The 12,625-nt window shown below is 42.1% G+C and overlaps 1 protein-coding gene across 5 annotated transcripts in view; it reads right to left on the bottom strand.

The window, feature by feature from the left end:
• TNRC6A (trinucleotide repeat containing adaptor 6A) overlaps positions 1 to 12,625 on the bottom strand; it is an 87,115-nt gene that overhangs the window by 3,631 nt on the left and 70,859 nt on the right. For 3 of the 5 annotated variants that reach the window (XM_044978670.1, XM_044978672.1, XM_044978674.1), the window contains 8 exons: positions 11,033 to 11,161; positions 10,853 to 10,930; positions 10,351 to 10,561; positions 6,962 to 7,093; positions 4,355 to 4,513; positions 3,850 to 3,990; positions 1,896 to 2,003; positions 443 to 664 (listed from right to left, as the gene is read on the bottom strand). In XM_044978670.1, coding sequence (XP_044834605.1) covers positions 443 to 664; positions 1,896 to 2,003; positions 3,850 to 3,990; positions 4,355 to 4,513; positions 6,962 to 7,093; positions 10,351 to 10,561; positions 10,853 to 10,930; positions 11,033 to 11,161 — 1,180 coding nt within the window. The remainder of the gene's footprint in view (positions 1 to 442; positions 665 to 1,895; positions 2,004 to 3,849; positions 3,991 to 4,354; positions 4,514 to 6,961; positions 7,094 to 10,350; positions 10,562 to 10,852; positions 10,931 to 11,032; positions 11,162 to 12,625) is intronic. The other 2 variants (XM_044978671.1, XM_044978673.1) reach the window with 1 other exon arrangement.

Genomic DNA, 12,625 nt, shown 5'->3' with positions numbered 1-12,625 from the left:
TTACTGTTTTGTGAAACAATTAAAGAAAAAAAAAAAAGGTGTTTCTCCATTTTGACTTGTCATAATAGTTCAGCATGGCTCTTTCGCATGTTTAAAGAGGCACTGCACTGCCAGCATTCAATTTGTTACTCTATAAACGATTCTGTGAAAGGAGCTCAGCAAACAACTCCACGCAGTTTTATAGGTATGGTAATTAAACTGCACAACTTGATAAAGAGCTGGAAGCTAAGGTGGTCTACAAGTCAGAATGAACATAAAACACAATTAATATTTCTGCTATATGTGGTATTTCAACTTTGGATATTAATGATTCTTCAGAAATGCAGTTTTCTTAGGAAATACAGACAGATTTTTGTTCTTGGAATGATACATCTCTACAACATTCTTGAGTTACATTTCTGATTCAAATCACAGCCCAGAAACTGCCTAGTTTAACTCTTACCAGGGGTATATCTGGCATCAGAATTTCCCCATCCTCCACCCAAACGAAGGGAGTTATCCCATGTGGACAAAGGTGGTTTCTGGCCTGTCAGCCCCGGTGGCGGGCGGGACGGAGCAGTGATGCTTTTAGGTGGCAAAGGGACCTTCCACAGCTCATGAGCCAGAGAGGTGTTAGTGACTGAACCAGGAGACCATGTTGATTTGGAATCACTGTTTCTGGCTACTAAAAGAAAGATGAAGAGCAATGACAGTTTTCATACAGGATTTAGTCATAACATTTCTAGGACTGCCAGTGACTACGAATAATCAGGCACTGGTATAGGATGCAAAGGGAAGTTGTGGTTTCACCATCACTAGCGATTCTCAAAGATGAGCCATACATCGGCTTAGCAGAATTCGTTTTTTGGCAGATTTGATTTTTTTCATAATTTTGATGGCTATCAATGTTTAATTTTAAGCATTTTTATATTTTATTCCATTTAAATTTTCAGTTTTGGGAAATTACAGTGGGTCAGAAAATTATTTAATGATAGCAATGTTCAGGTTCAAAAAGTTAAAAGCTTTATAACCATTAATACACATTGTATCTTTTGACATATGATGGCGACAGTGTAAATAGCATTAAGTCAAACTAACAAGTTTTCACACAGCATTTCTCTTACTTTTATCAAAATTTACAAACAGGGAAAGTAGTATTTTTTTGTCTGTGTGGGGAAAAAAAAAATCGAAGTTTACTGGCATTTACCAATAAAAATTCAAGCCTTCCAAGCCTAACTATAGAGAAATAGCTAGTGAGGAACTGGAAATGCTGTATGAATGTGTGAAACTTATTTTGAGGTAAAGAGGGAACATTAACAAAATGACCGTAGAGAGTCCATTCAATCCTTACCTCAATGGATCTTCACATATTTTGGGAAGCTTTTCCTCACAGCACATGATTAAGTATTTATCCATTTTCTCATTTTCATAGTCTAGAAAGCAGCCACTATAATTATACAGCTATTTCTCCTCCTCTCAAACATCTTCATGCATGCTTATTGTATCAAAATGAATGTGTGAAATATAAACAGGTAGTTAAGCCACTGTCCACCACAAACCTCTCCCTTTTTAGTTTAATGATAAAAATATGAAATTCTTTCAAAAATTTATAGCTCAGATTCAGATACAAGAAGCGAACCAAGGTCCCCGTGACTGTCAACCTGAACTTCATACTTCAGGGGAATAAGATTTACTTGGCGTTTGTGAACGTGGTTCAAAATTCGTAAGGCTTCAAAGTTCTGCTGAAAATTGCTTAAAGTGAAACCAAAAGTCGTCATCCTGGAAATTAGTGACAATGTCACTGAGAGGAAACCTTCTGTAGTACTTTTAATTACTATTCAGTGCTTCAGTGAACTGCGCAGAAGGCAGGCAAAGTGAGGGCTGGCTCTGAACTTTCAGCAATGCAGAGACCTTACCTGAAGTGCTTTGTGCTGTACTGCTGAGGGAAACATTGTAGTTGGAGGCACGAATGGATGACCAGGCACTAGTTGAAGGCAGCGCGGTGTTCAAAGATGAGGATGACCCTATTAAAAATGTAAATTACACAAAGAATAGTCCTCTCAGTGAAAGGGCAACAAGAACTGAAGACATGAATCATAAATCCAGGCCACATATGCCTTAATGGTGCCAGACTAGAGACTCCTCCAGTCCATTCAGCCCTCTCCTCCTAGTGAGGAGAGTGGCAAGTGCTTTGAATATCCAAGTGTTCAGCATTTAGAAGTTACTGTAATCAGAAAACATAGTTCAATTACTATAACCACAGCTTGATAAAGCCTTGTGATTGCAATGCTGCCAGGTTTTGCTTCCCCTCATGTTCAAATAATTGCTTCTCAGGGCTGTAGAAAGAACTATCATCATGTATATTAGCATGTATAATTCCTTGCTAGCATTCTCTGCATATTGTACTCCTGAGGGAATTCAACACCAACAAAATTAAAATTCTGCACCACCAAATTAAAAATTCTGTGCACAATATTTTAAGAGTTCTGCAAATTGTATTTGTCAATAAATAAATGTGGCTTCAGCCTGGCAGTGGGGAGCACCCTGAAGCCCCCACATTCCCCGGTACAGAGACTCGGCAGTGAGGCTGCACCTGACCCTGACACAGCGCAAGGGCTGGGCCTGCCGCAGAAACACCCTGGGGCCCTGCCCCTCTGCGCCAGGTGCAGGTGGGCAGGCTCAACTCGGGAGGATCCAAGTGTGGGGCAATCTAGGTGGGGCGGCTCAGTGGGAGATCTGTATGCACATAGGCTCGTTGGGGTGTTCCAGATGCAGGATCAAGGGGTCTCTAGGGGATCCAGGTGAAGGTGGTTGGGGCTCAGGAGGGGGGGCTGGGTGTGGAGAGATGGGCTCGGAAAGGGAGAGGGACAGTGGGGGGGGCTCAGTGGGGTGGTCCAGGTGCTGGGGAGTGGGGCTTGATGTGGTGGGGATCCAAGTGCAGCTGGTTGGATCAGTGGGGTGGGGGTCTGGGTGTGGGGGGCTCATTGGAGGGGTCCAGGTGTAGGGCTTGTCAGGGTGAGGGTTAACGGGGGAGCCCCAGCTGCTGCTGAGGGGGATGCCGCATGCCAGGCTCCCGCTTCCCCCCACAATTCCCCTATTCCCTTTCCTTCTCCATCCCCCTAACCTCACTCCCACATTCCCCTCCCCCTGCCCTATTCACACCCCCTTCCTTCCTTCCTCCCTTCACACACACACACACACACACACACACTCCTTCATAGAATCATAGACTATCAGGGTTGGAAGAGACCTCAGGAGGTATCTGTCCCACTCCCTGCTCAAAGCAGGACCAACCTTCCCTCATTTCTCCCACCCACACCATGGGCATTTACTGTTGCAGAGAATAGAAAACAGGAAGGCTCCCAGCACACGGAAGGGGAGCCTGACTGGCACTAGGATCCAGGAGGCAGCGTTCAGCTGAAAAATCAGCAGAGCTGAGACACAGCCTCCTTCAGCTTGGCAGCTCTGCTGCTGGCAGAAAGAGGGGGGCAGTAGCATAACCCTGTGTGCCCCACATGCCTTGCCTGTTTGGAGGGGGCAATCCCCACCCCCAAAAAAACCCTGCATCCAAGGTCACCCCCAATCTCCCCCCACCAGCGGCTTCCCTTTGCTTCCCCGCTGTTTTCTGCAGGGAAATGCAGGAAATCTGCAGTGGGTGGGGCGTTTCTGTGGGTGTGCAGTCCTGCAGAAGCCCCCCCGGGAGTAATTGTTGCCCTGCACCCAGAAACTCTGCTGCATCCTCAGGATATTCTTCTAGCCATGAAACCTGAACTGTCACAAATATTAAATGAGAATCTGGGAAAGTGGCAATCCTCATCCTTCAGCAAAACGTCTTTCCAGGTAGCTGGATAGTGATCCACATATACATACCACTGTTCCTGTCCCTGAGGTGGTCAACTTCCCGCACAGTATTAATTGAAAGATTGTTTATGACACTGCCAGGAGTGACGTAAGGGTCAGTTTCAGGGTCGATGTTTGGATAACCTTTCCATGGCTCACCAGGACGAAATTCTAGGAATAAAAGATAAAACAAAACAAAACAAAGTTTAGAGACATGAAGTTGGCTTATTTCCTTTTACAGGAAATTCCTGTCTAAGCCCTATAAAATCTTACTCATGTCCTACATGCCAACATATCTAAGCTTCTAATTTATTCTCTCTCAATTTAATTCCCTTGCTCCTACTTTTTTACACATCTGTCGCCAGGGCAAAATTTCAAAGCATGGGGAAGCTCCATATATGACAAAGTCATTAACAAGACAGACCTCAATAAGATCCCATTAAACACATAGCCACAACGATTTTTACTTCTAATGCTTGACAAACGCAGAAGAAACACTACTGAATGCAATGAGATAACTAATGCCAAATTTTACCTGGTGGCCAGTTAACACTGCTAGAGCCATTAGGCGATTTGGCACGTGGCCAGCCATCCCCAACAGATCCAGGAGGACTGGCTGGTGAATTACTGCTGTTCATAAAGTCATATGGAACAAATGGGGAATCTTCCAGCCTAAAACCACTTGAAATAGCACCTGTTAAAGAAAACAGGATTATTATTCTCAACTGACCTCACAGAACCATAAACCTCATCCCCTGCACATGTGGCATATTCCTATCAAACACACAGCTGAAAAGGTTCACTGGGTCAGATTTTAGCTCCTGATTGTGTCATTTCAGACTTGCCGCGGGCACAGCGTATTTAAGTCTGAGCAGTGGAAGTGGAACATCTGCAAGTTTTTTCCCTATTAAAAATGTGCTTCTGGGTGATTTTCCAGGTCACAAGACGCTTGCCATTAATAATCAGATCAATAACCTCAAACTCCTGGTGTTCTATCTGTTTGTAGTTCTTATCGACCCAAAATGAGCCATGGACATGTCAAGGTCTTCAGCTCTCCAGTGTGGAAGGGAAGTGGCTGTTAAAACCAGGGCTCTCAGTGGAGACCCGGTAGGTTTCCCCTCTTTTCCACTGTTAAAGGGCTCATGAACTGCCCCATTAGCTGGCACGAAGGAATTATTATTCATCACCACACTACATAGAAACAGAACACCCATATGCCAAAAGGAAACAACAACATCTACCAGAAAATGTGAAGTTTGTAAATGAATATGAATTTTTCAAATTAAATAGGAGAATCAGATTTTCTAGGTTACTGTGTGCTTCATTTCCCAAATGAAAATCTTTCTGGACTGAATTCTAATAGTTTGTATCGGAGGTAACATGGGTCCTTACATATATTTATTACTAATACAAGCCCTGTAAATAACAAATGCAAATAATTAATTACAAAGTAGGTTAGTAGCAATGTATAGCAATTAGCTTAGCAGTACTCTGTATTCAAAATATGTGGCAGGGTCAAATCTAAGAAGAGCTCAAACCCTGCAGGTAAATTCATAAATAAGTCTATGGTCTAAAAAAGAAGAACCCTCCTTGATCCATTTGCAAAGTGCAAAGAGTACCTCTGCATACTCAGTCTCCAAAAGCCTGTGCTAATTACGTAGTAAATTCATTGACAAAGGTGTTTTGTGGATTTCAGCTTTTTAAATAAACCTGTTGGCTAACAGCATCTGGCACAAAACAATGACAGAACTGACAGGGCAACTAGAAGGTTAATTCACTTTTTGATAGTGCTCACAAGGGTGGGGAAATTCCAGGAAGCAGTGGTTGTAGACCTCAATAAACCTTAAGTTATGTCACTGTCACCATCAGCAAACAGTTATAATTGTCATCACAAAGTTATTTCTGGAGTAGTGATAACTTCCCCGGATATATGCATCTTCTATAGGCCACAGCAGGCTCAGACCCATCAAGTTTCTAACATTGAGGTAACTCTTGTTTCTGAACAAACTAAGGTAAGAGCAGCACATCACATCTACAGGCACGTATGGATAATGATTAGCTTTCAGAACAAACCAGTGCAGTACAAGGATAATGCCACTAGATGTTTAGGGCAGTGAGGACTTTCCATAGTGTTAAAGCAGCTGACAAATCTAAAAATACACCTAATGCAGCCCCAGAACTGAATTGCAACGAGAGACCACGTGAGGCATTTTATAAGTATTTATTTAGAGACTCTATGTCAAGTTTCAAATCAGATGAGATTTCAGGTGATTTAAACGTTGTTAAAATGCCAACTAAGTCCTTATTACAGAATCGCAGCACTGATTTATGTCTAGATTTGTTTGCTTATTCTAACACGGGCTATAGTAAGCCTATTTTTCTACCCTTGACAAACACTGTGCATTTATATGTACATAGCAACAGAGTCCTGTGGCACCTTTAAGACTAATAGATGTACTGGAGCATAAGCTTTCGTGGGGGAATACATGCATCTGACGAAGTGGGTATTCACCCACGAAAGCTTATGCTCCAATACATCTGTTAGTCTTAAAGGTGCCACAGGACTCTGTTGCTTTTTACAGATCCAGACTAACATGGCTACCCCTCTGATATATGTACATACACATTCTCAATCCAAATCTAAACAGAAGGTGAAGCACAAAGACAAAGCATACATTTGTGGAGTTAATCCTATTGTAAAATAGGATTAGATTAAAAATTTTGAAACTCATCCCAGTGTGTAAAAGCTGAAGAAATGTAAGATTTTGTTTTAAAATAAAAAATGAAGTGTTCCAATCCAGATTAAGGTAGGAACTAGAATTCATGGCCACACTTTAAAAACACGCCTTTTTTCCAGTTTCAACAAAGTTTTAAAAAAGTTATCCTTCCACGCATCAAAAGTCACGCATCAAAAGACGACTGGCTGGTGCTGAAGATAGACTAAAACTTGCTGTGTAACACAACATTTTAGGACAGACTAATAAGAATTCTGACAAACAGAACTACATGCAACTTTAGCAATGGGACCCCAGTATACTCCGATACACAGGGAATGGAAGTTTCATATGCACAGAGACCTTGAAAAGTTGCGTCTGATGCGTATGTAACATCACTGTTCTCACTAACAATGTGTTTAACGTACCATGTTTGCTGGAGTTTTGATCCAATGAGGTGTTAACAGAAATGCTGTCCACTGTCGTCCATTTCCTCAGTCGTGATTGCGGCTCCTTAATACTGCTCATATCCATGTTTACATTCAAGTTTGAATTCATTCCTAGAAAGACACTGGCTTATGAAACAGAGAGAAGATACTTTTCTTTTGCTAACTGCCAGTTTTCCTAATTACTCTTTAAGACCATATTGCTTTGCTCTGCTTGTTTCATGCTTCAAATTCACTATGTTGTATTTTAAATACATTAGAGTATTGAACACAGTGAACTTACTACAGACATAAGCACAGCAGTAAAAGCACTGAGCTCTTGGCTGATGCCCTCATGCAAAAATGCAAGTGGAAGGAGACAAAGATGAAATTATGAATTAGACCCCTATGAACACGCCCCCCCCCCACACACTCAGAAATAAACATTCAAAAAATGAAATACAGAACTTTTTTTTTCCCTAATACTGATCTCAGATCAGTTAAAATTTTTAGCCACAAACCAAGATCTTTTTATCAAGTCTCCCCGAGTCTCAAAGATTTAGTTTTTGGTGAATATCTTTGACCTTATCCGTGTAGCCAAGTAGTACTATTATTCAATGAAAAGCCACATTCTAAAAAGTTGGCATCTTAAGGGACATCTCATTGGGGGCCCTATTCAGCAGAAATTATATCTAGTTTTCTCCAGCTGGAAACTCATTTCCATGCCTGGTTGAGCTATTCAACAGGATACTTGGCTGGACAACTGAACTGTACTTTGCAGAGATCCATAGGCACTTTGCAAGGAGCTGCACAGGCATCTTTTGGTTTTTTGGTCCACATTTATCCTTTCCACAAAGGATATTAATCCTGATTCAATACAAAACAACCCACTTCCCCCGACTCATGCTCTCTGCATGTTCTATGGAAGCAGTTTGGATTTGGAGCCAGAGTATAAATAGGGGGACAGTCTGCCAAACCAGAAGCATGGAAACTATCTGAACTGCCACTAACATTCTTGTATGGGAACCCAGTAGTTAGTATTCAAGCTTAATGAACATACTGTATCGACTCTGGCATTCTACACTCACTCCAGTTCCTTAAGGGTACTCTCTGGCAAATTCACAGGGTGATCATCTGAACAGTGAAGAGAGAGCAGCCGAAGGTAGTTGGAAGGCAATCCTCCTGATGCTGAGTGAAGTGGCACAGACCTCTATCTTGGGTTCTTTGCAAAGCAGTTGTGGGAAACACAACTGTGCTCATTTCACATCAGTGATCTCTGCACCCTTTGCATCAGCTCCAAAGAAGCTAGTGCAGAGGAGTCCACTGAAGCCTGCACACAGAGTATGAGGAGGATCGGAGACTGGAAGAGTGGGCACAGCCAGCTCACAAAGGGGGATTCCATCCTGTGTATAGGAAAGTCTGCATGGGCAAAGTCCCATTATTTGGTCTATGTGCAATGGAGAATGAATTTCACCCTCAGTATATGATTGGTCTGGACCTGACCTCAGCAAGTCATCACCTAAGCCACTGTACATATCTGAAATGCTCCCATGATCATGTTCTTGGGAAATGCATAGTATTTCTCTACAAAAAGATATATCCATAGCAGAGGAAATATTAAGATCGATAGGATCAGGCTATGGGAGGGTGAGATATAGAAAAATTGAATTTCTACTGAAAAGAGCCCTATCTTGACCGTGGCGCGCACAGATTTAAATTCACTTATCTAAAGTGTGGGAAGAGGTTGTACTGCTCTGAATGCCACAAGAAGCGCGCCCCCTCCCCCAATAATGCTGTGAAAGTATAAGCAGGAAATATAGCAACCTTTAGGAAGAGAACTCTCCAATTTTGGTTCTTCCTCACACTGTAATACTACTGCAGTGTGCTGCTAGAGATTGCCACCATCTTTCTTACTGACTATTCTTCACTGAGAAGTTTAGTTGGTTCCAGCAACCTAATATTCTTATTCTTAAACTTTTCACTTGTGACCTGGATTCTGCTACACTTTGAATTAACACTATACGAATTCTAAAATCAAAAGTATCTCACAACAATTTTACAAACACTATTGTCACCCAGCAGGGACCCACAGTTAACCTTGGAAGTGAAACACAACATCTGTTTAACAACGTACAGCAACATTACACAACAGTTTAAACCAAGGAATGAAGAATGCTATATCCAGTTGAAACAGCAAGGGGAATTCAACATTGTCAAGACGTAATTACCCAATTTGGAATCTGATAGGAGATCAGAGTTAAAATATCCCTACTCTTGCAAGAAGTACCATGGAATCGTTAAGGACCACCCGTGGGCCACATTTTTACATATCCTCTTAATTACTGTAGCTACCAAGAAGCTGGACCTGGACACCAACCAACAGCAGCTATTAAGCAGCAGCTTAGATTTCAGTCTGGCCACAAGCAAAGTGCCAGGGGGCCACATGCAATGTAGCAGCACGGCCTGCACTAATCTATTTGCCCCACATCATTCAGTCTCTAAAGCAAGGGGATTTCAGCAGCAGAGTCTGTAAAAAAATTAAAAAATAAATAAACTTTTCGACAGAGTAGGGCAACATGAATGCAAAGGAGACCAGCTCAACATAAACAGCAGGAATAGAGAGATGCGTGAGCAAAGCAAACTGGACAGGGAAGGAAAAAACGGAGGCTGGGGAAGGAGGGAGAAACAGGGAATACCAATTTTAGGAAATATTAAAAAAGCAATCAGAAGGGACCTAAGGAAGGAAAAATATACAAGCCTGGAATTTCTGAAGTGGAAATTGGATAGAAGCCTGAAAGTGTAGAAAAAAGGGGAGAGAAAAAGGACAAGATGTTTGCAATTATAAAGGTTCATTTGTTTTGCCTACAGTGAGAGAAGCATTCTAAGTTCAGAGCGAATATTTTTTGATGCAATTAAAGCAGCTGGATAAAACTTGTAAAAGTTAGCACCAAATACCATTTTGCTATCTATATAATTCCAAAACCAGGGAAGACATTTTAATAGCCAGAGACATAAGACCTTTCATGTGGGTTCCTCACACAGATACTGTTCCCAAAACCTCTTTGGCTCCAGGACTCATAATTATGTACTTAGGACTTTATGTCAGCAGCTCTGGACCCGCAGGGTAAGACAGACAAATACAAGGAGACAGACATTGCAAAGAACTTAAAGCATTTTGCACTGTAACACAGACTTATTCACCTTTGGAAATGGTATGAGTTTGATTGGCGAACTTCTTTCCTGAACAGAGACAACAGGATAAATCCAATAAAAGATGCTACTGCTCTTAGTGGGAGAGAGAAGCACTAACAGGATACAAAACAGTGTTGTTCCCAGAGGGGAAAATGCCAAGGAAAAAGGTAAAAGGGAAGGTTGTGCATGGAGAAACTCACCTATAGGAAAGCTGCTGAATGCATTTATTGGTGATGGCCCTTTCTGCAGCTCAGGAGTAGCATGGGGTAGGACATTCTCAAGGAAAGATTTCATGGCAGGCTGATGGAGTGGCTGCTGTTGAGATGGTGGAGTCTGCTGCTTCATTAACAGGTTTGGATCAAGCTGACGGGACTGTTGCATCATCTGTTGCTGCATACTAAGAGATCGACCCTTAAAAAAAATCCACACCAGTCATGAAATAAGTGGAGGGGGAAAAAAATCACATTTGTCAAGAGCAGATAAATACACTAATGCATTTTCTTTTGTATATTTTAGCTCAGCAAAATCCATCACTAAGGTTAAAGTGCATTCTATCCTGTGGTTCAAGCATCATGAAAGTTTCACTTACTTTGTCCACATTTGTAAACTGCCCATTAACTATATTCTAAAATAAGCAACAACCCAATTTGCGCTCTCTCTCTCTCTCTCTCTCTCAAAAAAAAGGCTTGTCTGTGATTGTACCTGCTGTTCCTGCTGTTGACGACCACTAGAAGGCATGCTTCTCTGATTCTGCGCTTTCTGCTGCTGAGCCAACAACCGCTAAGAAACAGAATATTTTTATGAAAGGGTATAGCTCTGATAACATTTCTGATCAGACTTTAAAAGTTTAAAAAAATAGAATGAGTAGGTTGTTTTGCTTACTTGTAACTGGGAGATCTGAGAAAGCTGGTTCAACTGGGATAGTTGGTTCAACATGGCTACTTGCTGTGGGCCAAAAAGTGGACTCAGGCCACCGTTGTTTGGTGCATACTTCAGTAATGATACTGGAACCTGTAAAATGGACCATATTATAGCATACAGGGTTTGACATAACATGAACCATGACAATCTACAGTTGAACACGGGTAGATTGACAGTAACCTATGCAGTTAACCAAAAGTAAGACAGGCAGTTATACAGCACAACCATCAAGTCAACAAGTATTCAATGCTCTGAAAGTGCGAAATATGCTCCCCTTTAAAAATAATTAGAAGATATAGTAAAATATTAAACACTAAACACTAGTAAATGCAAAAAGGTAAATTAAAACATTACATTTTCACAACTGAAGGCACAAAAGACTGGAAAAGCATGATTTAGGGTTCCGACACCAATTTTAACTCAACCATACTGCACACCCTGTTTGATTAATACTATGCACCTAAAAGAGATCTTAAGTTCAGGATCTAAGAAAAATAAACTGAAAAGACAGCATATGTGCAATGCCACAGAGTAAGCAACACTGTCAGAGCTCTAAATTATAATTTCTGATTTTGTGCGTAGCATTGCAACATGTAGATTCCTGGCTCTGATTTCGAAAGAAAAATTAGTGGAACACAGATGCGTCTCTGTTACCAGGAACGCCATCCTATACTAGTGCCTCTAGGAAGTGTGCACTCACAGGTGCACTTCAGAGATTCTTGTAATGCTGCACCAGTGCTTCTATGGAGTCTCTTCTAGTCTCCATACAGACAAGGAACTCAGGGTTTGGCTTCAGGACGTCCTCTGTGACTGGGGGAGTATAAGTAGAGACAAAAGTGCGCTTTGGAGAGTTAGCTACAGGGTGGGAGGATCCAGGCTAAAGTCAGGGATGCTGTTGTCAGCATTACAGGAAAATCAAGCACTTAGAGCTGCGTGCACATGCAGACCACATCTAACGGTTGCCAACTTAAGGATAAAGAACGAGGAGTACGTGTGGCACCTTAGAGACTAACAAATTTATCTGGGCATGCATAACTAACTAACTATAACTAACTTTGTTAGTCTCTAAGGCCTGGTCTACAATACGCGTTTATACCGAATTTAGCAGCGTTAAACCGATTTAACCCTGCACCCGTCCACACAACGAAGCCCTTTATATCGATATAAAGGGCTCTTTAAACCGGTTTCTGTACTCCTCCCCGACGAGGGGAGTAGCGCTGAAATCGGTATTGCCATGTCGGATTAGGGTTAGTGTGGCCGCAATTCGAGGGTATTGGCCTCCGGGCGGTATCCCACAGTGCACCATTGTGACCGCTCTGGAAAGCGATCTGAACTCGGATGCAATGGCCAGGTAGACAGGAAAAGCCCTGCGAACTTTTGAACTTCATTTCCTGCTTGCCCAGCGTGGAGCGCTGATCAGCACGGGTGGCCATGCAGTCCCAAATCCAAAAAGAGCTCCAGCATGGACCATATGGGAGATACTGGATCTGAGCGGTGTAGCGGGAGACAAATCTGTTCTATCAGAGCTCTGTTCCAGAAGACGAAATGCCAAAG

The sequence above is a fragment of the Mauremys mutica genome, chromosome 11 (assembly GCF_020497125.1).
Source record: "Mauremys mutica isolate MM-2020 ecotype Southern chromosome 11, ASM2049712v1, whole genome shotgun sequence".
Taxonomy (NCBI): Eukaryota; Metazoa; Chordata; order Testudines; family Geoemydidae; genus Mauremys; species Mauremys mutica.
Note: the sequence above shows the minus strand (reverse complement) of the source record. Positions and strands in the feature narration are given on the sequence as shown.